This window comes from Lutzomyia longipalpis, chromosome 1 (assembly GCF_024334085.1).
Source record: "Lutzomyia longipalpis isolate SR_M1_2022 chromosome 1, ASM2433408v1".
In the NCBI taxonomy this organism is placed as follows: Eukaryota; Metazoa; Arthropoda; class Insecta; order Diptera; family Psychodidae; genus Lutzomyia; species Lutzomyia longipalpis.
In genome coordinates this window covers 32655076-32681585 of record NC_074707.1, presented here as the reverse complement: position 1 = coordinate 32681585, position 26510 = coordinate 32655076, and the positions used below count along the sequence as shown (strand labels likewise).

At 35.0% G+C, this 26510-nt stretch overlaps 1 protein-coding gene across 1 annotated transcript in view; it reads left to right on the top strand.

Moving 5' to 3' along the window:
* Positions 1–4484: 4484 nt before the first annotated feature.
* LOC129786190 (laminin subunit alpha-1) overlaps positions 4485–26510 on the top strand; it is a 38928-nt gene continuing 16902 nt past the window's right edge. Inside the window, exons 1-8 of the mRNA XM_055821042.1 lie at positions 4485–4988; positions 7916–8078; positions 9159–9324; positions 10945–11445; positions 14157–15850; positions 15919–16029; positions 16161–16341; positions 17267–17444. Of these exons, the coding sequence (XP_055677017.1) occupies positions 4757–4988; positions 7916–8078; positions 9159–9324; positions 10945–11445; positions 14157–15850; positions 15919–16029; positions 16161–16341; positions 17267–17444 (3226 nt within the window). The 5' untranslated portion in view covers positions 4485–4756. The remainder of the gene's footprint in view (positions 4989–7915; positions 8079–9158; positions 9325–10944; positions 11446–14156; positions 15851–15918; positions 16030–16160; positions 16342–17266; positions 17445–26510) is intronic.

Genomic DNA, 26510 nt, shown 5'->3' with positions numbered 1-26510 from the left:
TTCGTCGTAAAGTAGAATACCGACAGTCTTGGTCTTTATTTTGATTTTTATCTTGATCTTGAAAGGTGTCTCTATCCTAGAATACCACCCATATTTTGATTGATGTTGGTTTTGGAAATATAACCGAAATATACTTTTTTTTTATCCAGTATTTAATTATTAATTTTCAAAAATAAGAGACGTTCAATTGCGTAGCAAAATTTGAAAATTGTGCTTTTTTAAAGGTTTTCTCTTCCTGATAAAGTGAGAGTTAAGACTTACGAGAAACTTATAATGGTAAGAGGTAAGCAGATGTTTTCATATTGAATCAATTCAACTCTTGAAAGAGATAATAAGTAATTTTTTTTTGTATACATAGTTACTTCAAATGGTTCATTTCATGCCCTTTATAGCACATTTCCTTCATTTAGGTTCATCCGCTTAGTACAAGTTCGTGGTTAAACATAAATCAAATAACAACCCTGTTTTTGCTACATTCGCGCAAATATCGACTATGCAATACATTTTGAATGATTTCTGAAAATTCATTTCATTCCCCGAAGCAAACTGTTTGTATTTTGTGTACCGAACTAAGAGAACACAGAGGAATGTTATTTTTCAGTCTAATGCAGTCTTTCGGATGATGAATATATATATTAGAATGAATTATTCGCACTATAAATGAAATAGAATTTTATGAAATAATAAAAGGATTTTTCATAGTGGAATAAATATCGAAATCATGTATTTTTATCGGGATAAATTAATTTAAAAAAAAGTGAAGAAGAACTCACCTTAAAACGTATGCTTACGCGTAATTAATAATTTCTGAGCAACACTGTGCGTAAGCATACGATTAATGACTTAAATTATTGAATTAATGATCAATCATAGAACAATTTAATTGACTTAATCAATAGCTCAACTATTTGTTTGGTGAGTAATTTTTGCGGTTACGTATATCGCTAATTTTTTATTTTTTTATTAATAGACAAGAAATAAATTTTTCGACTAACTTTTTCTTATTGAAAACATATTTTTCTTTAATTTTTTATGTGTATGCATATTTTACAAAATATTTCAGGTGTGTCAGAGTATCATCAGGGAAGTAAAATGTTAATGACATTGTAAAGCTCACGCATCCATTTCCATCTAAAACCATTTACATTTGACTTGCTGTCAGGCTCACATTGTGTGTGGAGCCGGTGAGCCAAAAAGGGGGCTCTAATGACTTGCGAAAGTGTTATTCTCTCCTGGTCCACCCCATCGATTAGCATGGTTGATATAACTCAAATGGATTATTGTACATTATGTATTTTCAGTCCATTTAGGCTTTCGGTTCTATTTTATTGTAGCGCTATGGTATTATTATTAGCCCTCTAGTTGACGCTTTTCGCCTTCTATGCAAATCAATTTATTGGTTTTCATCCCAATAATAATCCTAATGCATTTTGTGAATTGGTTGAATGCAGGAGTGGTGCGTAACAGAATAACACCAATATTCTGATATTTCTGTCTTGTTTTCATTTGAATACCTTGTTAAAATTCATCGATGAAACATCAGCGTGAATGTTTCACGAATTTAAAGTAACAAAACAACAATACTGACATTTTTAAATCTATTTTGATTTTCAACAAAATTGCGATGATCCCATGTGTTTCCTCGAGCAGACTCCTTTCCAATTTCCCAAAGTTTTAATCACACACATTGCATTTGAGCTTTTCCTTCACTCATCCATTATCCAAAGTAATCCCACGAGTAGGGTGTTAATCAAATTATACAGCCATATATGGAACACAGACAAAACTCTTGGAAGCTGGTATAGAATCTCGAAACGTGACAAAAGGATTTTTGGCATGATGGGTTCATTGAACGATACAATCAATATTTAACAAAACCTCCTATCTGTTGTACGTTAATGAAGGAAAGCGATGATGATATTCTGTTTCTCCTGGTACCTTTTGAACAAAGTCCCTTTGGGCATTTCCCTGGCCAGGATTCTGAAGTTTCCCAGATGAATATCCGCACAATGCCTTAGAGAAAATAGTCACGCGTGTACAATGCTAATGGAGATGTATGTAAGTAAATGTTATGTATTTATGTACCAGGAAGAGCATAAAAGCTTTGTAAATTCATCAGCATCATGCTTAAAGTGATATTGCTTATGTACGCACACACATGGTAGGTACTAGACAAGGAGTAGGCTAATGGTCCCTCATGACACGATGGATTTGACGAATACTTGAGGAGTGTGAACAATGCTTCAAAATCCTGAATGTGTTGGCACAGCCCCTTCCTCTGATGATCATCTCTTCATGAGCAATATTGTTGAAATTTCTTGAAGAGTACCCAGGGATAATATTTAATGTAGCATTACAAGTTTAAAGGATGTTGTATATGTGGAGTAATAAGCCCCATGAAAGGTTGAATGTGGGCAATGTTCATTGCTTTACAGCATGGCTTTCATTATTAATTTTAATGAAAGTCTAATCTCACCCTTTATCTCTCCCTCTCTCTCTATCTTTGTATGTACTTCAAAAGGGAGGAATTTCCAATCAATATCACACCCCTTCGACCACAAGACAATGATGTTTAGAAAACAGAAGAGACAACGGCAACCCATCAAATGTCTCAAGAGAATACCTCAAGATTTTTCTTGGGATTTGATAACACATTTTGCAAACTATGTGAGTTCGAAGGGAAAGTTCTCAAGCTTAGCAATGTCTTTGATAATTTAAAACAAAATTTTATTTGATTCTATGTTGGCATTCGATCAATTTGTGCTGTCAATTAGAATCATTTTACTAATCAAAATCACCAAATTAATTTAAAAATGGAAAATTAATTTTTATTATTGATACCGCACTTTTCACATAAATATTCATAATTTCTTATGTTCTGGGCTATTTGGAATAAAAGGTAAAAGAAGCTAGTTATCGTATCTATTATGTGTCTCCTTGAAAATATAAAGTCCTAAATAATGAGCTTACTCTCGCCTGCAAAGAAAAAAAAAACAAAATAAGTCGGAATTCTGATTGAAGGCGTTGAATTTGAAAGAAAGCTTCTCACCAGTTTTAAGGTAAATTTAAGGGAAAAATAAGAATCAATATAGAAGTTAATTTAAATAGATACTATAAGCTGGGTTTATAAATTGTAAGAATAGAGGCAGTTTCAGAGTCTCTGAGACTGCCTCTGATCTTACAATTTTCCGTATAACTTAATCTTTTCAAGAACATTTACGTACAATGCTCTATGTGGCATTGAGTTTATAATTGCCCTGCAGCAATCCACGAGGATTTTTCACCATTCTTTCTGCACAACCTCCTAGAAATGCCTCTTGTTTTTTTTTTTTAATTTTGTGACTCTCCACCCCCTTTTCAGCTCAGGTTTTCGACTGAGTCCGGAGATTGAGATGGCCCTTAGAGGAAAACGATCTCATAACTTTAAAGAACTTTTTTGCTATCCTCGTAGATATGCTTAGGATCATTATCTTCTTGAAAAATGCAGCGCAGTGGCATATTCTCCACCGCAAAGGGTTACATTACATTCCTCAGTATGTTTTGGTAGACATAATGATCCATGTGTTCAATCAACAATAAATTTCAAATTCAACACTGATGTGGACTCAGTGGCTGCAGAACTAAGCTGATTTATTTGATTTCACACTAACGGCACGAAGCCACTACATTTCATTCTTCCCCCCTTTCTTTAAGAATTTCCATACAATTTCATGCAAACAATTATAAAAAATAATACAAAATATTTCACCCTTCGAACTTCAGCACCTTCCGCAATCTTTCGCTTCTTCTCACCACTGGCCCCACTGGCGTACCCTGCGTCTCACGCTACTAACGTCACGAAGCCAGTACATTTCAAACACAAGGAAACGGAGATTTTAACAATAATAAATACTTTATTTCATAATTAAGCATAAAGGCCATACAAAATGTCATTCGCTTCAATCGAAAATTTTACTGATCATTTAATTTTCACATAAGTTTTACAAGTTCATGTGATCTTTCTTGTGCCAATGCCTCGATCTTCAAGCCGTCTTTGCTAAGCACGGAAGAGCGGCATCTAGTGCTGATCATACTATATATGGAACTGTTTTACCACCAAGTTGTTATTCTTTTGCTTTTTTACAACAACTTTTACAGAACGAGAGAGAGAGAGTGAATAGTACAAAAAGAAGATGTTGCCATATGTAAAGGATGTGTGTAGTAAATGGATGTAAAAAAATCCGAAATGCAACTGAAAATAGACTGCAATTCACCATGCCAGCCAACATGACAATGATCATACAATGGAGGAGGCATTAATAGGGAAGTTGTGCAAGTTGTGAAGATTCTTATTCGTTTCCATGGGCGTCTTTTCGTCGGGCAAAAATCTAATTAAAGAATTAATGACGTATTCATGGAGACTCTTTTACTATATGGCATGGAATTCTCTCTTTTCATCTTACAGTCGACAACACATTCCTATGGAAGCCGGCGGCGCTCCACGATGATCAAATTGCGATCTCGATCTTGCACGAGACTTTAGTCTTCACTTGGCCGTTGCGGGAAGCGAACGTCTTCTTCGTGCTTCTTTTTCTTCATCCGTAGTTTATAATCATAGCGATTTGTGTGATCTCCCCAGAAGCCGGTCCCTTTGAAATTGAAATGGAAGATGTGTTGTTTTGTTAAGAAAAAAATAATATAGAAATAAGGAGAAAAAAAAAGAAAAATTATTCACACCTCAAAATTGGAAAGTTAAAAGGCCACATCCAAATATAGAATGTGTTGCAGAATGTTCTTTTGGATGGATGTGTTCATTGTGCTTGTTGGTGTTTTTGTGTGTTTTTCATTGGGTGCCAAATATCATCATGAACGTCATCAAATTATGCGTGGGGTGGATTATCATTACGAGAGTGTCGGTGAATTAGCCAGTAGTAGCAGTTGGATTAAACAAAGACATGACAATGATCAGAAATCGGAGAAGGGTCAACGACAAAGGCACAACAAACATGGTAACTAGCACTTAACAACTACATATATGTGTACACATAATACCATATAATCGTCTCGTCATCCAACCACAAGAAGATCGAGAGGTGATCACTTGCATATCCATTTGAAATGCATTTTTTCATCCCATCTCTCTCTTTCTACTCCTTATACCTTGCATCTTCCCATCAACGGGTGTTATGTGAAGGAAAACAGATTTTGCTGTGAAAATGATCAAAAGCAATTGAAAACCTCCCTATATGTACACACATAGTCTTTTTCTTTGAAAACAAAGAAAAGTGATTGAGAGTTTAGTTTTGGAATCCAAGTGAGAGGAAACTTTGATGAAAAATGAGCAATTAAAATCCCCTCACAGAAAAAAAGATCATAAACTTGAAGAGGACTTTCACATACAAGAAAAGAAAAAAAAAACAACAACAACTGTACAAGAACACTAAAAGACTCCGCGACTCTTCAACTGCATTCTTTTTTGAGAAAAAAAAAAGAAAAATATTGAGGTTGTAAAGTGAAAATAGGAATGAAAAAAGGAAATAATAGAATGTAAACAAAATGCCTTGAGGCGTCTGTCTAGCCACACTATTTCGAAGAATTATCATCTTCCGAACTAGCTCCCTTATGGGTGTGAGGTGTGGGAAATTATTGAAAGAGAAATTGATAATGAAAATGCAATGCACATAGCAATACATAATGAATACGTACATACATACCACCCGACCGGAGGAATGTTTTTAGATGCAATTTAAAGAAATTGCTTGCAAATGTTGGAAAATGGAGGGTTGGAAGATTCTTAGTGTCGAATAGAGAAGCAGCAGGATTCCATTTGAAGGCTCGTCGTCTCTAATTTTGTACAATCTTCCGACACTTTGATTCCAATCTTCTTTTACAGTAATTATTATGATTAAGTGCAAAATAACTACGATAAAATTGTAGATTTTATTATGGCTACAATGTTAGTAAAGTCCGAGAAATTATAACTCCTTTTGGGTCATTTGTTAGAATTTTATTGCTAATTGAGAATATTTTCTGATTTTAATAATTATCTCATTTAGAGCTTTTAATTTATTAAGGTGATAAAATTCGATGAGCCCAAAGAAAAGCAACCTAACTTAAAAAATCAATTTCAAAATTTTCACTATAAATTAATTTATATTTGGAATATTAAATCATTTTGAATGATAAATTGGAGTCGATTCTGTGATAAATATCTTCTACAAATATAGCAAGAAATATGGCGCTGAGGTCATTCCAGGACCTCCCTTGGCCTCTCAAGGGTTAATAACTTTTCTTGTGTTGTTTAGATTGACTTGAAATCCTACACAATGTCCTTAGATAACCAGGGATCATAATTCATCATAAGGATAGGAAAACTATTGTTTGTATTTGCCGAGTCTTCGCACGAAATATTGCTTTGGGGTTATTAGACGATTCCCCTTTGCTTCTTTAGAGTTAAAAATAATTGAATCATCCCATTTTATTCTCTAAGTACGAGTATTAACTTAACGGTATTAAAGTATAAAAAAGTATTTAAATTTAAAAAATATAGTAGTTGTTTTACAAAACTTAATCACTAAATAAAATTACATTATGAGTTTTAATATATAAAATTCTTCTTCCAAATATTATACAAAAATAAGAACGAAAAAACAAAAAAATACAGAAAAAATATTTCTTTTTTGCAAATTTTATTATTAAATTCAATTAGAAAATAATTTGGCGATCGATGCTTGTGGGTTATAATAAAATAAAGCTTATTATAGAAATTATGGGTCTTTAAATGTTGATCATCGAACATAATGCCTTTACTGGGAAACAATATATGATGCCGGTGTTTCACACAAAACATATAATCCCATGTCAGTTTTGGGCGGTATCAAAGAGCAGGATTACACACACCTAAATTGACTAAAGTCCCATATTAAATGCAGATTATAAGCATTTTATGTTGGTATAATTTTCAAATCAGAAGGGTTCTCATACACCCAAGGTGGTCCATCTCTCCAGTAACTTACTATATTATGTGTAGGAGAAAATAGCCAGAATTTATCTATGGAAAGTTTATGTAAAACTTAATAGAAATGTTTATCTAATTATGTCCTTTCAAATAACAAATATTTAAATTATTTTCACATAATTTAATCTTCCTAATAAATCTGAGAGGTCAAGAGGTCAATTTCAGGTGTACATAAAAAGAGATTGATTAAGATCAAAGAACAAACGAACACAAAAGTATTAAACCAAACTTTTCAGTTCAGAAGTTAATTCCAAGAAATTTTTAAATTTTTGTTGCAAGTTTTCTTTCGTAAAACTATCATTTTTGCTTTAAGTTACGTTATGTACTTTACCAAGCCTTCGAAGAATTTCTTTCAAGTACCCAGACGTCACTCTTACCTATTTCGAGGACACCAATGGAATGTTAAGTTGTTGCTCTCTCTCTTTTACATACTTTGACGAAAGGAATATTGTGTACTCAAGGATTTACATAGAGTTGTGTACATATTTATTTAGAAGTTATTTAGGAGTAGGAAAGATAGATTATAAGTTGTTTACCACCAGAAGCATCTATGTGCATTACCCTAATAAACCCTTTTCCACCTGGATTTTGAAGCTGGTCAAAGTTTATTCTCTACTACATAATTCATTTGAATTATGAATAAAAATTTAAATGAATTGAATTGTTTTATGTAATATTATACCTTTTTCTTCAAATGAAAATATTTATTTTTAGTTCCATGAGAAATACATAGGTAGTTATACCTACATACATATTCTTTGTTCTTTTGTTTTGCCGCTTTCGGTATTCATATATCCTTTCATTCATTCCACCCCAATTCATCTCTACAGGTATTACAATAGGCCAAACCACTGACAAACTACTCTAATTTACAAAAAAAGGCTTTATGTCTAATTTACCAAAAACTTTCCATTACAGCCCTTCGACTGCTAACCCCCATGTCGGAAAAGAAGTTATGGGGTGGAGGATTGTGGCCTTCAGTATTTAATGTTGCCCTCAAGGCATCAATTGCTGTTAATGCAACGTGTGGTCAGAATGGACGTGAAGAATACTGTAAACTTGTTGATGCTCATCCACTTCGGTGAGTTATTCTCCTCCTTTTTTTCTTCTAAAACACATTAACATTTTCCAATAAGGCTTTGTATTGCCTTCGGAAAAGGAATCAACTTCTTTTTAGATAAGATCAATGAATCAGGAAGATTGCTTTATATGTAGTGAAATTACATTAATGATATTCACCCCAACATGATAAATTCCTAGCACAGAGGTATTCCCTTAATTTAAATCTTTAAGGAGAAAGGAATGGACTGGCGCTGGCGCTCAAATACAAAATGTCAATAGATTAAATTTATTAGTGTTGGGCATTGCCGAGCGGTCAGGAACAAAGTTACAAACACGGGTATTCTCTTTTTTTCTCTCTCTGGGATTTCACTGAAAACTCAATAAGTTGGGGATTTCAATAGTTGGTGGGTACAAGTGTTTGGGTTCAGTGTGACTAATAGAATTTGAATTCTGTGTAGTAGACAACGTAAGGGGTGTTTATCTGGTGACAGATTAATGTATTTATTCGGAATAATACTTGGAGGATTCAGATTATTCCACAAACAATATAAAAAGCTAAAAGAATCACAACTAAATAGTGGATAGATGGTTCGAAAAAGAGAACATATGGCCTGCTTTCTGATAAACGTTTATTGTTGCTCTTTTGAACAATTAGTAAGGGACTCTCGAGATATTTCAACGTGAGAGTGTCTTTACGGCTGGGAGTGTATCATTTTCCTAGTCGAATCATTCACTAAATTTCATTTAATTCAAATAGAATAGAATAGAAGAATAGAATAGAATAGAATAGAATAGAATAATAGTTTATTACATCCAATTGGGATTTTAGTTAATTTTACTTACCTGTTGAAAAAGAAAAAAAAACCCTCGAACCATCCGATATGAAATTGTTTTAAGAAACTGCTAAAGGGTGTAATTCGTGCTCTCCTACACTGCTAAAAACTGAGACCGACGTCTAAAGCATTATTCATAAATATTCGGTAGCAATCACCAAATATTCCTCACAGTTAAATGCCCCTCTGGCATAGAAAACGTATTCCGTGTAAATTCTGTAAAATCCCCGCTGTTCTTTTGTAATCTGACTTAAGCTGTATTTCAGGGCTCGAGGATCTCAGTGTGGCATTTGCGATGATAAAAGTCCCGACCAGGAAAAGAGGCATCCAATTGTTCATGCAATTGATAAAACTGACAAATGGTGGCAAAGCCCAACAATAAGTAATGGCTTACAGTATGAACATGTAACAATTACGCTGGATCTTGGGCAGGTAAAATTTAATTACTTTATTGCTGCATAATAGAATAGCTTTGTTTTCCAAATTTCCCAATTTTCATTGCAACATAAAAAAAGCAAGAAAAAAGGTTCTAATTCTAACATGTGCATGAGACGCGCCAAACTTTAAACGGACTACGCCGACTGTAGTGTAACGTAGAATATAAAATGGGAATGCATGTTTATTTGTGCGAATAGCCTGAATTAATACCCTCTAAAACCAGTGTGTGATTCACTGCAATAGCCTGAAAGAACTGCTCGCAGCTCATGGAAAGCGAAAAGAGGCATTCTGAAGCATGCTTTCCCATAAGAGATTGCATTGTATTGAGATTCAACGACTCTGGCTTGGAGAGAAATCAGTCTTCCTTTTATGGGATCTCCCAGAGCATCAAGAGTCACTCTTGAAACAATTGGAATCTCGCATCGCGATGTAATTGGGAAGCATGTAAGGCGGAAAAAAAGAAGAACAGTGAAACCTTAAGATGATCGATGTATTGATACGGATGAGAATAATCAAACGGGGTGATTTACTGACTAAATATCCCACGAGCAAGAAATTCCCCATGTGCGGTCAATAAGTTCATAATTTCGTTACAATGCACGGATCTTACTAATTGATTGAGCTTCGTGTATACAATGTAGTCCGAATTTATTGTTCCATCTGCTCCCTCATGCCCATTAACTTATCGCAAAAATAAAGTTTTAGTAAAATAGTATATCAAAAAAGGAGAAAAGCTGCAACAGAAGGTAGTATTAAGGAGGAGAAACGAGATGAGAATCGTGTTGCGGTAAAGAAAAATTCCTGAGATTGCCCTTAAAAGGTGACCAACACTGCTTGGATTCCCGTACATACTATTTTGGGGCAATATACGGTGGAAAACGCACGATTTCAGGCTGTGTGCTTTGTATTGCCATGAGAAACAATAACATTCCTCACATGCTAAATAAAATTCAATCATTTGGCCTTTTATGGGTGGGTGGAATGATCCCCCTATGGTATCAATACGTATCTGAATTGATGATGTAAATAAATATACAACCTTTCAATTTAACAAAACTGTTTTTAGGTTCTTCGATGCTCCTTTCTTAACCATCATTTGGAAATGTTTAATTTATTTTTACTTTTATTCTTCAATTTGAAATTCTTCAACATCTTATATGGATTTAATAAATGGAGTTTTCGGAATTTATTTTTCCCCAATGTTTTTGAAGTTTTTCTGAAGAATTCGAGAAATTTTATACATTTTTATGTGTGGCAATGCACGTATCCTTCATGACTGATTTTTTTTTCTTTGTAAAAAAGGACACTTGTAGAAGAATTGGCAAGTATCTCTTGCAGAAATTTTATTGGTAGACATTTATAGGACTGAGATTCCTTTTGCTGAAAATGATGCCTAAATAATTAGTCTGAATGCGCCTAATATTTATGCCAATTGAGACTATCGCAAGGACATAATTTAACCGCTTAAGGACAGATGAGATTTAGAATATTTTTTTAAGTAATTGAACCTGTAATTAATTCATTTTCACATTTAACTTAATTTAATTTATTTTGCGCAACATTCTTGTTTTAATTTTTTTTATCCTTTATTTAATAAACTCCTTTAAATTCCAGCTGTACCAAGTGCTGTACCTCATGATTAGATCTGGAATTTCCCCGAGACCTGCTGCATGGATATGGGAGAGATCCCTCGATGGGGAAAAGTACACCCCATGGCAATATTTTGCCTCTTCATCGCATGAATGTGAACGTTTATTCGGCATGCGAGGTCACACGGGGAAGTATATTTTCAAGAAGGATACCGAAGTTATTTGCTCCACTCAATTTGGAAAAGTGCTCCCATTGGAAAGTGGGGAGATACACGTTTCCCTAATCAATGGGCGTCCAGGGGCAAATTCATCATCAGCGGAAATTCTGGAATTCTCAATGGCTCGCTATGTACGGATAAAATTTATTAAAATGCATTCACTGATTAAAAATGGACCAGTGGAATGGCTTCTGGATGAACAAGCAATGGCCAAGAGGAGTTTCTATTCTGTCAAATCAATTCGCATTGGCGGACGGTGTGTTTGTTCTGGACATGCAAAGGAATGTCGCAATATCACTCCGGGGAATGTAGGTATCTGCATTTTTTAATTAAATTTTTCTCAAAATTCATTTATTCTTTAATTAGAATAAAAATCAATGTTAGAGAGCTATAAATCACATTATGCTGAATAGAACTATGTATGTAATTGAAATCAAATCTAAACTCTTCAAAAATTACAGACTTAATTAGAATAATACTCTCAATACTCTAAAATTCACTGCATAAAGAATAATATTTTCATACAAAATATTTAAAAATCTTTCAGTTGCAAGAAAATTCTTCACATAAATTGCAATTAATTCCATAATGCAGATCAGCTTTTTGGAAGTCATTTAACGTAAAATTAGCATTAATAGGAAGTTCCTTGACATGTGCAATGGCACGGTCCCAAATTTCCAGCCTATGTAGCATAACATTGGTGAAATTCTTAAAGATGGTTACATCCAAACTAACCAAAATACCGAGATCACACATTCCATTTGGCATCTCCTCGCAGGCCCACAAGATAAGCCAGGTGTTCATAATGCCACCGAAGAATTCTTCAATTTTTTTCATATTTATTCGAACCTTCCAGTTGTCTCTTTTACTACAAACAAACGGTAGTACTTCACTGTATATAAGCCCATGGTAAACGAATAATTCATACAATGGTCGAGAAATATTTCTAAAATTAAATTTAAATATATCATTAAAGTCTCTACTTCGGGTACAACCACTATTTTCCCATTGAAAATATTTATTTTCATCCCTCATAATATTCATATATCCTTCAGGATTCACTTGGAAGTCTATATTCTTATCCTTGTTGAGAACGTAAAGGAAACGCCAACAATCGAGTTGATGACCAAAGAAATTCCGAAAAAATGGCATTCGCGTTTTAATGCCTTCCATTAGTAAAATTGGATGAAAATGTACTGACATATCATTTATATCTTCTCCATAATCACCACAAGATCCTTCAAATAGTTTTGCAACATTATTATTTATCAAAAGAATCATTATTATTGTACAAAGAATGAAAATAGATATTTCCATCTTACCACCCACAGCGATACTAAAGAGTTTTTTAAAATTGAAAACTATAATCTACTTAATAGAGAACAATTTGGGAAATTATGAAGTAAACTGCAAAAAAGAGCTGTATTCAGAGGGCAATTATAAGTTCATTTAGTTATTTTTCGCATATCGGATCAACAGTAAATGATTCTAATAAAGTTGATTACACAGATCGACATTAACCCTCCGTTGGCCATGAGGGATAGATGAGCGTCTCTAAAACTATATTTTTATATTTATTCTAGACAATACTACATACTGTATTCTCTAATGAAGCTAAAATAGGTAGGGAAACGTGGCCCAATTCGGACCTCCAAAGGTCCAAGCAGAATGAATAAAAATGGTATAAAATAAAAAGTAATTTTCTTAAAGGAGCCCATGCAGCTCCCAAGGGCGAAGTACCTAATTGAAGGAAACGCAGAAAACAATTTTAATCCACCCAGTATTGTAGAGAATTTGGTACCATTTTAAAACCCATTTGATGCTCTTTTTACTCCCATAACCTTCTATATTTAAGGGGGGTCTCTTGGGAAATCTGTTAGAATTTACACATTTTTAATGTTGTCATTTTCTTGGGGTTTTCCTTAAACTTGGATATCCGATTATGGTTACATTTGTAGCGTAGTTACTGAAGTGTAAGAAAATCACTTTTCGCCATTTTAGGTGCGACGCCATCTTGTGGTTTTCCGACTTTTCCGCAGAACTGCCCTAAAACACAAAGGTAGGTTTTTCTCAGGATCTACTGGATGGATTTTGATGGGGTAAAAAGCAAATGAAAGAGGACATACCCGTGCAGATTTTGATGTACCAGAATTTTGAATTTCCATTCTGGGGCTGAGAAAAGTGGAAAACCGTCAAAAATATCTGAAAAAGTCACATTTTTCCACTTTTCTCAGCCCCAGAGTGGAAATTCAAAATTCTGGTACATCAAAATTTGCACTAGTATTTCCTCGTTCATTTGCTTTTGACCCCATCAAAAACTATCCAGTAGATCCTGAGAAAAACCTACCTTTGTGTTTTGAGGAAAATCTCAAGATGGCGTCGCATCTAAGATGGCAGAAAGTGATTTTCTTACTCTTTAATGATAAGTCTTTAAATGTCACCAACACTTGAAAACCGAGTTTAAGAAAAACCCCAAGAAAAATTAAAATATTTAATTTCACCAGCTCTCAAAAGAGACCCCCCTTAAAGTTTTATAAATTTAAATTAATAGCGGATTGAAAAAAAAGGCTTTAAGAGATCCGAATCGGGCCACGTTCCCCTAACAAAAATCGATATAAAAAAATTGGGAATCCTTTTCGCTGAATTTACGGAATAAAGGGATATTAATTAGCGACCAAGAAATCCTTAAAATCGTTAAAATTTCAAGGATCGTTGAATACGAGACAAAAAGAATTTTTTGTGGATTATAAAGATTCATACAATAATTGAACTTTTTTCTTTTTCTTATTTTTTTTACATATTTTAATTTTCAATAAAACTCCCGTGAAAACTCAAATAGAAAATTATCGAAACATTCAATGCAGAATGAAAATTCAGCAAAACCACCTCATGTGTGGCATGCAATTAAAATTCTCTTTCAAATCACCACATTTTGATTGATTAACTATGTATATTTTGTATGAGCATAGTATGTCTATTATGTATGGTATATAGCTAATGCTAATTGTACATATCGCAGGCTCAATGTGAATGCCAGCACAACACCTGTGGTGCCAATTGCGACGAATGCTGCCCACTCTTCAACCAGCAGCCCTACCGCCCGGGGAATGCCACCCACGCAAATGAGTGTGAGATGTGTCAGTGCCACGGTCATGCGACTTCATGTCGATACAATTCGGATGTTCATCAGAAAGGTCTCAGTGTGAATGTTCTTGGAGAAATCTCCGGTGGTGGCGAATGCCTGGACTGTCAGCACTTCACAACCGGGGTTAATTGCGAAAAATGTCTCCCAGGATACTACAGGCCACACCAAACGCAGCCCGATGCTCCAATCCCATGCCTCCCATGCGATTGCCACCCCCTGGGTGCAGTTGAGAGCTGCAACCCGAATGGAGGGGCATGCGTGTGCCGTGAAGGATTCACCGGACCAAAGTGTGATCGCTGTGAACAAGGATATCAAGGGGAGAATTGCACGAAATGTCGTTGCGATGTAAGGGGCACAATGCCAGGGGGTGAATGTGAATCCCACTGCCAGTGCAAATTGCATGTGGAGGGTGAAAAATGCGATAAATGTGCTCCTGGATATTTTTCCTTGAGCTCCACAAATCCCGAAGGATGCCTCAAGTGTTTCTGTTCAGGTGTTGGGGTGTCCTGTGTAACCAGCACTATCGATACTGAGATCACTTCCTCTCCGGAGGAATGGAAGATGACTGATCTCTCTCAGTCAATTACAGCCTATCCAGCAAGGGACAATACCACAGGACATTTGTATTTCGGCCTCTATGAGATGCCGGAAGTTGAGAGCGTCTACTGGGTGGCACCGGAAGTGTACTGTGGCAACCTCCTCTCCAGCTATGGATCGCGATTTATCGTCTCAATCGCCTGGGTTATTGTGCGTGGTGATACAAGTGGGAAACCAACATCAGGACCAAGTATAATAATTGTGGGGAGCAATGGGATGAAAATTGCCTTTGGTGATGAAATCTTCGAGGACTCCAATACAACTCTTGAGATTTTTCTCAAAGAAGACGGTTGGTACCATGTCCCGAGGAGTGTTAAGGATATCGTTACACGACTCAGGAGGACGGAGTACAGAGGAGATCCCGTGACAAGAGCTCAATTTATGTCTGTTCTCAGTCATGTTCAGAGCATCCTCATTCGAGGGACATTCCACACAGATCAGGTTGAGAGTGTCCTCGAGGCTGCAACTCTCTTCAGCGGGGAAACAATCCTTAGCGATCAGAGTCTTGTGGAGATGTGTGAGTGCCCAATTGGCTACAAAGGAACCTCATGTGAAGCATGCGCATTTGGATTTGCACGAATCCTGGAGGATTCATCGACTCATGAAAAATTGGGCAAATGCATCCCATGTGATTGCAACAGTCACGCCGAGACGTGTGACATTGATACAGGAAGATGTTCGCAGTGCCTCCACAACACTTCCGGTGATCGCTGTGATCGATGCTCGGTGGGCTTCTATGGGAATCCATTGGCGGGAAATGTGGATGACTGTAAACGATGTGCATGCCCTCTCGAAGACACCAGCAACAACTTCTCGCCAAGTTGCCAACTCAAAGCTCCCGACAGTCAACCGCTTATAAATTTCGTTTCAATGGACGGGGAGGATTTTATTGATTTAACCAACATTTCCACCACGCAGGACTACATTTGTACGCAATGCCCACCAGGCTACATCGGGGATCACTGTGAAAAGTAAATGATCCTCTCTTCATTTATTTTTTCTTAACATTTTTATTACTAATTAATTAATTTTTCAACAGATGCGATGATGGCTTCTACGGGGAGCCCACAGTGGTTGGCGGAAGTTGTCTTCCTTGTCCCTGCTCCGGAGGTCCTTGTCATCCACTTACAGGAAAATGCATTATTTGCTAGTAAGTATTTCACTGTACATGTAAATCATCAAAGGCAACATAAAACTTTATGATCAACCACATACAATAGCATACTCTTGCAATTTCCAAGCCAGACACTTCACATTAATTTTCATTTAAATTTATTTTAGTGGAAACACCGAAGGCTGGCAATGCGAAAGATGCAAACCTGGCTACTGGGGTGATCCAGAATTAGGTTGTGACCTATGTGAGTGCTACCAAAATGGCTCCATCAGCAACATTTGCGATCCTGTGTCGGGTCAGTGTATATGCAACAGTCGTTTTCGTGACTTGAGGTGCGATAAATGTGCTGTAAGTGCTTTGATATAAATTATAAATATTTCTTTTTATTTTTACTCATTTTGTTTAGGGGAGACAGGGGTGTAGTTGTTTGAAAATGTTTTTTTTATTTGAGTTATTCTAATAATATTGATTGAAAAGAAAGATTTAGAAAGTTTATGAAAATTGAGATTAATACACCATAAATTTTGACAATTTGTATAATCTTAACGTTTGACATTACTTCTCTAACATTTGACGTTTATTTTCTTTCATTTAAAATTTTGTTAACATATTTTTTTCGTCAGACATTTGTTTTAACGTTCTAGATTTCTTTTCTAACTCTTAGATATTTTTTTTTTCTATTTTGACGTTTTTTTCTGACGTTTAACACTACTTTTTGACGTATGACATTTCTTGTTTATAATTTGACGTTTCTATAGTAGCGTTAGACATCTTGTTGTAAAGTTTACGATTCCTTTTCTATAATTTGTTATTAATATCCTCACTTTTGACATTTTAACGTTTCTTTACTTTAACAATTGGCAATTTTTCTAACGTTTGACAACCCTTTTCTAGCGTTCAATATTTCTAAGCTAATTTTAAAAACTTATTCTTTAATGTTTGACATTTGTCCTAATGTTTGACGTTTCTTTTCTAAATTTCAACGTTTATTTAAATTTTTATCGACGTTTCTTTTCAAACGTTTAATCTTTGCTATCTACACATAGTATTACAAAGAAGAGCGTTTACTTTTCCTGATTTTTATTTGTTTCAAAAATTGAAAATTTTTTGTCTAACGTTTGCCTTTTAATCTAACGTTTGATTGTCTTTAAAAGCTAATTGAAATCCTTCATTAAAGAAAAATCTAAACTTCCTGAATTTTTCAGTGTTCAGACACTCAAACATCACCATCAAAATGTAAAAGAAAATAATGAAAATGCATTTCCTCCCACAGGATGGCTATGGCGATGTTTCACAGAACTGTCCAGCATGCCTGTGCAACAAGAATGGTTCTCTATCGGGCATTTGTGACCACATAACAGGTCAATGTACCTGCAAAAATGGCGTTGAAGGACACAAGTGTGATCAGTGCATGGAAACATATTATGGTTTTGGCGAAAATGGCTGTCAAGGTGAGTAAATTTCCTCATTTTAATGTTGATTGATATGCACTAATTGCACAATTTACCTGTACAAACACGCATTCGTACACATCTGCAGTATGCAAACCTCCTCATTTAGAAAATCAAACAGTGAGGTGAAGTAACAAATATGAATGACAATGCTTGTCTTGTTTACATGGCATATGTGGAAAATGCTCCATATGTTTAAAAATTATACATAGACATTGTTGAATGAATTTTCCATGGAAGTGGGAAGATTTCAAGAGAAGTTTAAGTTTCGTATTTCGTGAGACACACTCAAAACAAAATACAGGAGGCAGTGTTGACATGTTGAAAATTTATGTTTATGAAAAGATCAAGAAAATTCTCTTCGGTTGGACAGACATGTATTTCGCTATATTAATACTCAATGAGTTTTCCAATTTTTTCCGGCATTTTCGATACACTTCCGTGACCCAATTGACCCCAGTCTCTCCTACAACGTAAATCTAATACATGTAAAATGAGAGCCTTGGAAATTTTTACTAAATAAATTATGCTAAAAAAAAGTTTTTCTTCTTCTCACGAATATCTGTAATTAACAAAGCTATAATAAATGCGCTTGTGCTTTATAAATCCTTTTTACAAGAGATGCGAGACAAGATCTTAGGTGAAACAGCTGTGGCTTTAAAATTATTTTGACTGTTTGCATATGCGTGACTTTCGCGCCCATTTAGAAGAGTGGTTGAATGAATGAACGAGGCTATCTATCTTGTGTTAGTTTACTCCCAACATCGTTTCGAAAAAGCCCAACAATTGAGAAATGAATATTACGATGTCTTGTTGCGATGTGGTCTCTCCTCTCTATGAATGGAGGTGCAATAAGTACATACTTTTTTCTTCCTCTCTCGATGGATAGATGAAAGAACAAGAAAATTGCTGTGTGTGCACGTGAAAAGGGGCATAAATGTGGGAGGATCCGGAATGAAATAAAATATCGATCGATCTCTGTGACTTCTCTTTGTTTCCGATCTCCTCTATTCGCTATCTTAATATTCCATTTATCACCATAGGGGAAGTATGTGGTGTTACCTATGTATATAATGATATTTTCATGTACATATGTGTTGCATTTCATGCGAAAAATTGCATAACCCCTTAACTATGCAATCTTGATGGTATGAGACATAAAATGCGGCTTTAGACGGTCTATGGGATAAAAATAAAAAGCACTTAAATTAAGGAAAACTATTAGAGGAGAGCAAAATGCTCGATATGGTACCATTTGCAACCAAATGCAAGAGTGAAATGAAGAAAATGATGCAAACGATGCAAACTCCTTCACTTGAGTTAATATGTATACAAATTGTTATTTGAAGAAATACGAGCACTTAAGTAGGTACATACATAATACGAATTGGAATAATTGAGTAAAGTTTTGCGATAGGTATGTATATAACCAGCAACAATGTGATCATTCTTATATACCAGAGGTGTAGCGAGAAATCTTTTCGGGAGGGTGTCGCTATGTTGCGTTCTTTGCAGGTTTTGAACAATTTGTTTTTGAAATTTTAACGATTGACTGTTCTTTTCAAACGTTTTAAGTTTCTTTTCTAACGCTTGACAATTAATTTATGACCCTTGACATTCAAAGATAATTTGAAGTTCATTTTCTTAACGTTTGACATTTTACTTAAGTTGATTCTGACGGAATTAAATGTTTTTAGTGTTGTAGGATTAATCCTTCCGATTGCGTCAGTTTGACATTTTACTTCTAACATTTGACGTTTCTTTTCTTTAACCTAACTATGCTTCATTTCCAATGTTTATTTTTTTCGTTGCTTTTCTATTGCTTGACAATTCATTTCTAACGTTTAGCATTCCTTTTCAAAAACTCAACATTTTCTTTCAAACACTTGATATTTCTTTTGTAACGTTTGACTTTTCTTTTCTAACGTTTAACGATTATTCTAAAGCAATTTTTTTAATGCTTGACAATTATTTTGACGTTTAACGACTCTTCTGGCGTTTTAGCGCTCATTTTAATGTTCTACACTTCTTTTCTAACGTTGGAAATTCTTTTTTTAACGTTGTAAAATTCCTTTCATATAATCTTAAGCCTGGAAATAATTTCTTTTGATTCTTTGAAGAATAAGACACGTCTTCAGGCGTCCAACTGACAGTTCTTCCTTGTAAAATTTTATCATAAAAACCTGCTAGAACTTTTTGGTCTTCAACTATTAATTTTTAGAGCGTTAAGACCCCCAAAAATTTCCCTGACTACGTATCTGGTGTATATACCTTTTGTATTGTGGTGTAAAGAAGGGAATTTATCACGCACCGTGTGACAACTCTAAATTTCTTTTCTGATAAGATATAGAGTGAAATAAAATAGGAGAGATTGTGGAGGAGTAGATCAACTTGTCCTTGTCCTAAAAAAATAATTTTCAAATTCTAAATAGAACCTTAACCATTTTTCTTATTCCCAATCAAATAAGAAAATTTTCCGAGCTTTTCTAAAGCTCTGAAGTGACCCATTTTACCCGCATCTCCCCTATAAAACAAAATGCAAAAGGTGATCTTGCGGAATAGTAAAATTTCCTCAATAGATTCTCTTTTTGCTGTGATCTGGCATTTTTGTATAGCTGACTCGTGCTGGATTAGCAGACTCGACCGACCGCGCGAAGTGTTTGGTGGCTGCGGAGAGACGAACGAATGTCTGGATTTTCAGAGGCACCCATGAAAAACGGTGAACTCGCGTCTCAAGTAATTCCGCAGTCTTCAGTACCTTCGGAGATGTCGACGCGAAAGCTTGTGTCCCATTGCGTTGTATGGCGATCGTAGCAAAAATTTCATAATCTCTCCCTTCAGATCGCCTTGACTTGGAACAGTGTATCATTAAAATTTAATTAAAATTTCAAGAGTGATGTGGAGATCGTGCAGAGGTGGACTCTAGTTCTCCGCCCAGTTGGGTGGATAGTGAATAATTCTTTTTTGCTTTTTTTTTCAATCAATTTGCAATATATGAAAATTTTTCATCTAAAGATCGGGGAGCTATTGGATATATGAGAAAAAAGTGTCCAACATTCGCTTGACTTTGATCTTCAATGCTTGTTTGAAATTAATTTTCCAATCACTTGTTAAGTTAATTGCACAATATCACTTTGTATTGTTGAATTTTCAATGATATTTCCTCAGCCATTTGTGTGTCTACTTACACAGTTTTATGTGTAGGATAAATCATGAAAATACATCGATGTCGTAGCTATATAAATTTGCATACAACATGAAATTGCATTGCAATCGATACTTATAGTTTTTGCCATGTATAAAAGAAATGCTGTGATTTCTGACTTTGTTCTGCTACATACAACATTTTATTGAATCACCAACATCAAAAGTAAAAACATCCGCGGAATTTGTTTCAAATCAAACAAAAAAAAGAGTTGATTAAAATATTTTTGAGAGCTTCCAAGTTTTTTTTTTACTGAGGTCAGTGATTTCATTTTTGTGTGAGAGTTATGTATTTTTTGAAACAGACCGACATTATTTGATTACGTGCAAAATAAGTTGTTCACTGTGTGCCGAAAAAAAAAGCACCAGTAGAAGCTTCCTTTAAATGTTTTTTCTTTGCCAATTTCAAACACAGTGTCTTACATGATTTTTTTTCTTTGCTGTCTTATTAAATAAAACAGGCAAACCATTGAAGAAACTCCTCTGATAAGATACAGAAAATTCATTGCTAAACTCTTTCTGTGTAAAAATTAACAAAAAAAAGCCCATCTGGAGTGAATAAAGTAGAGAGACATTATATAATACTTATGTGGGCTAATGTCTTATATAGTGAGCAAGGCGGTTGGGTATATAGTGTGTGAATTAAAAATGCGCATGGTTGTGTCTTTATGGTGATCATTGCGCTAAGTGTAAATATCGGTGGGAAATTTAAGCAGAGTGTGTGGTGCCTTTCGTATTGCTGAAAGTGCGGTGCGGCGGAGGAATATGCCTTCGGGGCAGCGATCTCAGATTGTGATAAGTGTTGCCGACTGAGAGACATGGAAGGCTCATCCAGCCACCACCGACAGAAATACCTTTGGCAAGTGTACGGACGGGCATTGGTAACAATATCAATTTTGGGACTCATAACAGTGGCTCTCTACGTTGTGGCGCACCATTCGCACATACTCCGTGATTTGACTTCATCACCATCCGGAAGGCGTGGGAGTGATCACGATAATGAGGCAAGAAGTACCTCAAACGGTGACTCAATCAACCTCTCTGAGGGGCAGCACCACGCAAACCCATCGATTGATGAAGTGAGATCAAGAAGATCGATATCATTCTTCGGTGTGGCCGCTGCAGTTCCTACTGATGGCCACGCCGGAGACATTGCTTCGCCAACACGATTCAATTTAAATTACAATGCGGTCAAGGAACGAAGAAAACCCGCTAGAGGCGGGCACAAGAGCAGAAAACCTGGGCTGCAGCATACCACCAACCGCCGTGATGGTGATGATGATGATGAAAATGGGCGAAAAGGAAAGGATCGGTGGCAGAGTCATGAAATAAGTTCAAATAGCCCTAAGAATGCACAAATGCCAAAGAGTACCAAAAGTATGTCAACAAATACTTCACTTTCGACCCACCATCCGAGCACCACAGCAGCAGCATCAGCAGCAAATACAACCGGAAGGGATCTCACTGAGAATCGCCACAAGAGAGATCACATTATAATTCGCGAAGATGATGGTCTTGCAATTGTTGGTCGTCTTCGGCATTCACACAAAAATTGTTTTGCATGCGTGATTACTCCCCATTGGACCCATCTTCCTGCCCAGAGACCACACAAGGCATGTGGTATGTAAAATGTCTCAATAACATGTTCATGTAATCTCCTATCTCTCCCCATACATTGCTTGTTAATTCAATATTGTGTATCCATCATTATATTGAGACCAAATTACATACAAAGCGAGCAAATGCATGAGAAAATCACGGCGGAAAGGTAAGAAGGAAAAAAAAGCATTGAAAAAACATCGTAAATTGTGATGTGTTGCTCCGAAAAAAAATGAGTCTTAAATACATAAATTCATTAATTTCCTTCTCATTGGGCTCTTCAAATTATACTCCGCGTATGCCGTCTCTCTGCTCGATTTATAAAGTTCTCGCGCGTACTCGTAAAAAGAACTTCTTTTCCGAGCTGTATCTTCTTTTAATTAAATAATTTACAGTGTGCGTATGAATTTCTCAAATTTCCCTTTTCTTTGCGTACATATATAGCACATATTGTACATATTTAGCTACCCAACAAACCATTGATAGTTGCCTAAACGTTGCACGGAGTTACATTTACTACAATGCAACCATGCCTAATGGTATATATCTGCGTTGCCTCGAAGTAGATGGTCAATAGATATCTGCGTTGCCGCAACTAGTAATCTCAACGTTGCAAAACTCTGAAATATCCTTTCCCGTATACCGTCTGGCAACTAAAATTTTTTGAAACAAAAATGTTTCAAAAAATATTTCAAAACATTCCGCTGTCATAAATGGAGGGAAATATGGTGCACGCCCATAATAATCATATGGCGTCCATATTCCCATCATAATAAATGACAAACTCTAATGGATAATTTATATTATTTAATAATAGAGTTTTTAGATTTTTTCCAAATGAAAAAAAATATGCCATGCGGTTCTACCGTCATGAAATCGCCTCAAAGGAACTTAAATGATGCTCCCATCTCAATTTTCTTAATTTTTTTTACCGAAAATTATTTTTTTTAGGGGTCAAAATTTAATTTTTTTAAATTAATTATTTAAACACAAGTAATGCACCCAACTATCCCTAAGAAAGCCTTCCCACATCATTTTGGGCTCCCAACTGCTCGGAATAATGAAATAAAAATCAACTTTTTTATGCCGTCGGCCATGTTAGACATTTTTTGCAACTCTGAGGCAACGATGCAGCAACCTTTGCAACAACGTTGTAAAATGATTCGGTAGCAACCCACCAGGGCGGCGCTAGTTTTGCTGTTTGTAAACATAAATGAAAGAGACAGACTCATTTTTTTCTATTCCACTCTCTGTCTGTTTTGGGTTATTTCTCGCGATAGACGCGCCCCTTGCGGTGAAAGGCGCAACATAGGCACAAAATGTGCTTGGGTTGCGCCGGCATACCCTGATGCAACGTTTAAGCAACTAAATAAATTATATTTAATAAAATTAACAATTTTTGATAAATTATCAATAAAAAATAATTATTTTAGGGATAAGTAATGCATAAAACTCATTTAGAGTCCAAAAAAACTTCAATTTCAAGGAAAATTTATTCTTTTTCGAAATTTTATTGCAACTAGTGCAACGTTGATATATACTTTCCTGCAACTATTTTTAAGGTGATTTTTTCAAAGGTAATTATTTTGCTTAAAATTGAGATTTTAGTGTGTTTTTAGGTAAATTATTCTTTGAGAAGTTGTAGAAAAGACTTTAGAATGCAAAAACACTTAAATTTTTCAAGTTATTGAAATAATAAAGAAAATCTTGCAACTTTGGCAACATCGCGATAAAGTATACTGCATCGTTTTCCATGCAACCATATTCGCAACTTTAGCAACTAAGAAGTAAACTCTCTTGCAACGTTGCTTCAGAGTTTCCAAAGTTAAAGTTGCAAGGTGTTTGCTGGGTACGTAGTATATCATCACGTCATTGCGTCTTGGCTCTTGGGCCAGCTCTCTTGTGTGAGTTGCGTTCAACGCAATGAAATTGTATATAGTAAAAGGAGAAGAAAAAAATCGTGTCAACCGCATTTAGCTCCTAAGTAATCTGCATCATTTTTCACATCATTGTTAATTTATCTGAAAACTCTCTATTTGTCTGTAATACAAATTGCTACTAAATGGAAAATATTTGTTTTATAAATTTGAGACATTTTTTTTTAAATTTTAAATAAATAAGGAAATAACTAAGGGATGGTTCACAATGTTAAAAATTCAAATAATTATGGATGATTAAAAGATTAGTTGTAAAAATGTAAAATAAGAAATTTTGAATAACATTCGGCCATTTAACGAGAATCAGGAGTGAGGCCAGAAAACTATTTAAAAGATTTTTTTTAATTTAAGACACAAAATGATTAAAAGAAACGACTTATGAGCTTTGTGAAGTTTAGGACTAATTAATCGTATTTAAAAGCCGATTGCTTCAAAATTTCAAGTTTTATTATTTGAACGTTTGACATTCATGTTCTAACAATTAAAATTTGTTTCCAATTATTGGAATTTATTTTCTAGCGATTAACGTTTAAATTTAAATTCATTTATTCATTCCATTACCTAAATTACAATCAAATTCTATTTGTTTTACAATTATTGGTATTGGAAGATATACACAGCACCGAAGTTCGTTGACTTGTTTGGTGCTGGAAATTGCAGAATACAGATGTCGTCATTATCAGTGATGGCATCCGCGTAGATCACTCCTCCAGTTGATCAGATCCTCCCCCTTCTGGGGACAGTTAGCGTAGACACAACAGATCGGCATTAGCCAGCACAGACACATCGGGAAGCAGCTCCTCATTCCCAGACAGATGTCACCGAGGGGGTGCAGAAGGTAGCCGTTAGACCACAGAATTTTTCGCCAATTATGGCTCAATCAGACTCCAGAACTTTCAGAAAGGCACAGTTGCCTCAAAATTGGGAAGGATAAATTTTTGTAGAAGAGATAGGAAAGAAGGAAAGAAGGAAACACGGGCCAGAACGGCAAGCCGCAGCGGGAATCGAACCCGCAACCTCGGCCGGGAATGGCGTGGTGTTGTGTTTTAACTCACTACACCACCGAGGCTCAAAATTCTAACGCATTCTAACGTTTAACATGCCTTTTACGGTTAAAAGATTAATTATGTTTTGACGTTTAATATTTGTTCTAATGTTTGACATTTCTTTGCTTACTTTTGACGTTTATTTTTTAAAGTCTATCATTCAATTTTGACGTTTGACATTTCCTTTCTAACACTTAAAATTTATCCTATTGTTGGACATTCATTCTAACGTTTAACTTTTCTTTTCTGAATATAACTTCTTAATAGGTTTTTTAATCTTAAAAAATCCTAAAACCCCTTTCTGGCTTCATCACTGCATAGAATGATAAATTTTCAATTTCTTGAATCAAAACTGACTCAAAACTCGCAAATAAAACACCTAAATTTTTCACAATTATCAAATCAATCATTCTTTGATTTTAATTCATTTTATGGAAATAAAATAAATTCAAAAATAGGCTTAAATAAAACTTCAGAAAAAATATTGCCAATTCCCCAAAATCATGAATCATCCATTAAAATAGCAAAATAAAGGTAATTACATTCATTTAATGGATCACCAATTTCCACGTTTCTGCGAAAAACCTTTTCCTACTAATATTTTATTTAAAAGTGCCAAAAGAGCTTCTGCAGATGGTCAAAATTTATTACATTATTTGCCAAGAATATACCAAGAAATCTAATTAATGTTTATAATACATACTTATAGTGTGCTTACATATTCCAGAAGAAATGAGGCAAGAATCAAGAAAATATAAGATTTTATCTCTTACCGCTTGTTACGTAATTTGTAACACCCACGCAATAAATATTTTATGTAAAATTTTGTAGAAATTTTTCTGATATTCAGAGGTTCTTAACCTCGTGAACAAAAAAGAATGATATCACTTTGGATTAACACGAAAAAGGAACGCCAAAATTTTAAATTGAAAAGATTGAACAAAGATAGAAATACATGACCGACTTGTCAATTATATTTCATTGCTGATATGCGATATCAGTTTTGGTTTATTTTTAACAATTGCAGATTCTTATACCTATCGAGTTCAAAACGATTATTTTTCAAGAAATTCTTTTGATTAAAAATTATGAGTGGAGAATATGATTTATTTGTTCATTAATTATAGATATGTAGGTACGAAAGGTATCTAATATAGATAACTGTACATAATTTTCCATCGAAATCTTCCTCCCTGAACAAAAATTTTATCTTTCGGCAAGATCAACTGGCGTGAATCTATTTTCGCAGTTTTTGTTTAGTTCAAATAGTGACGAAAGGT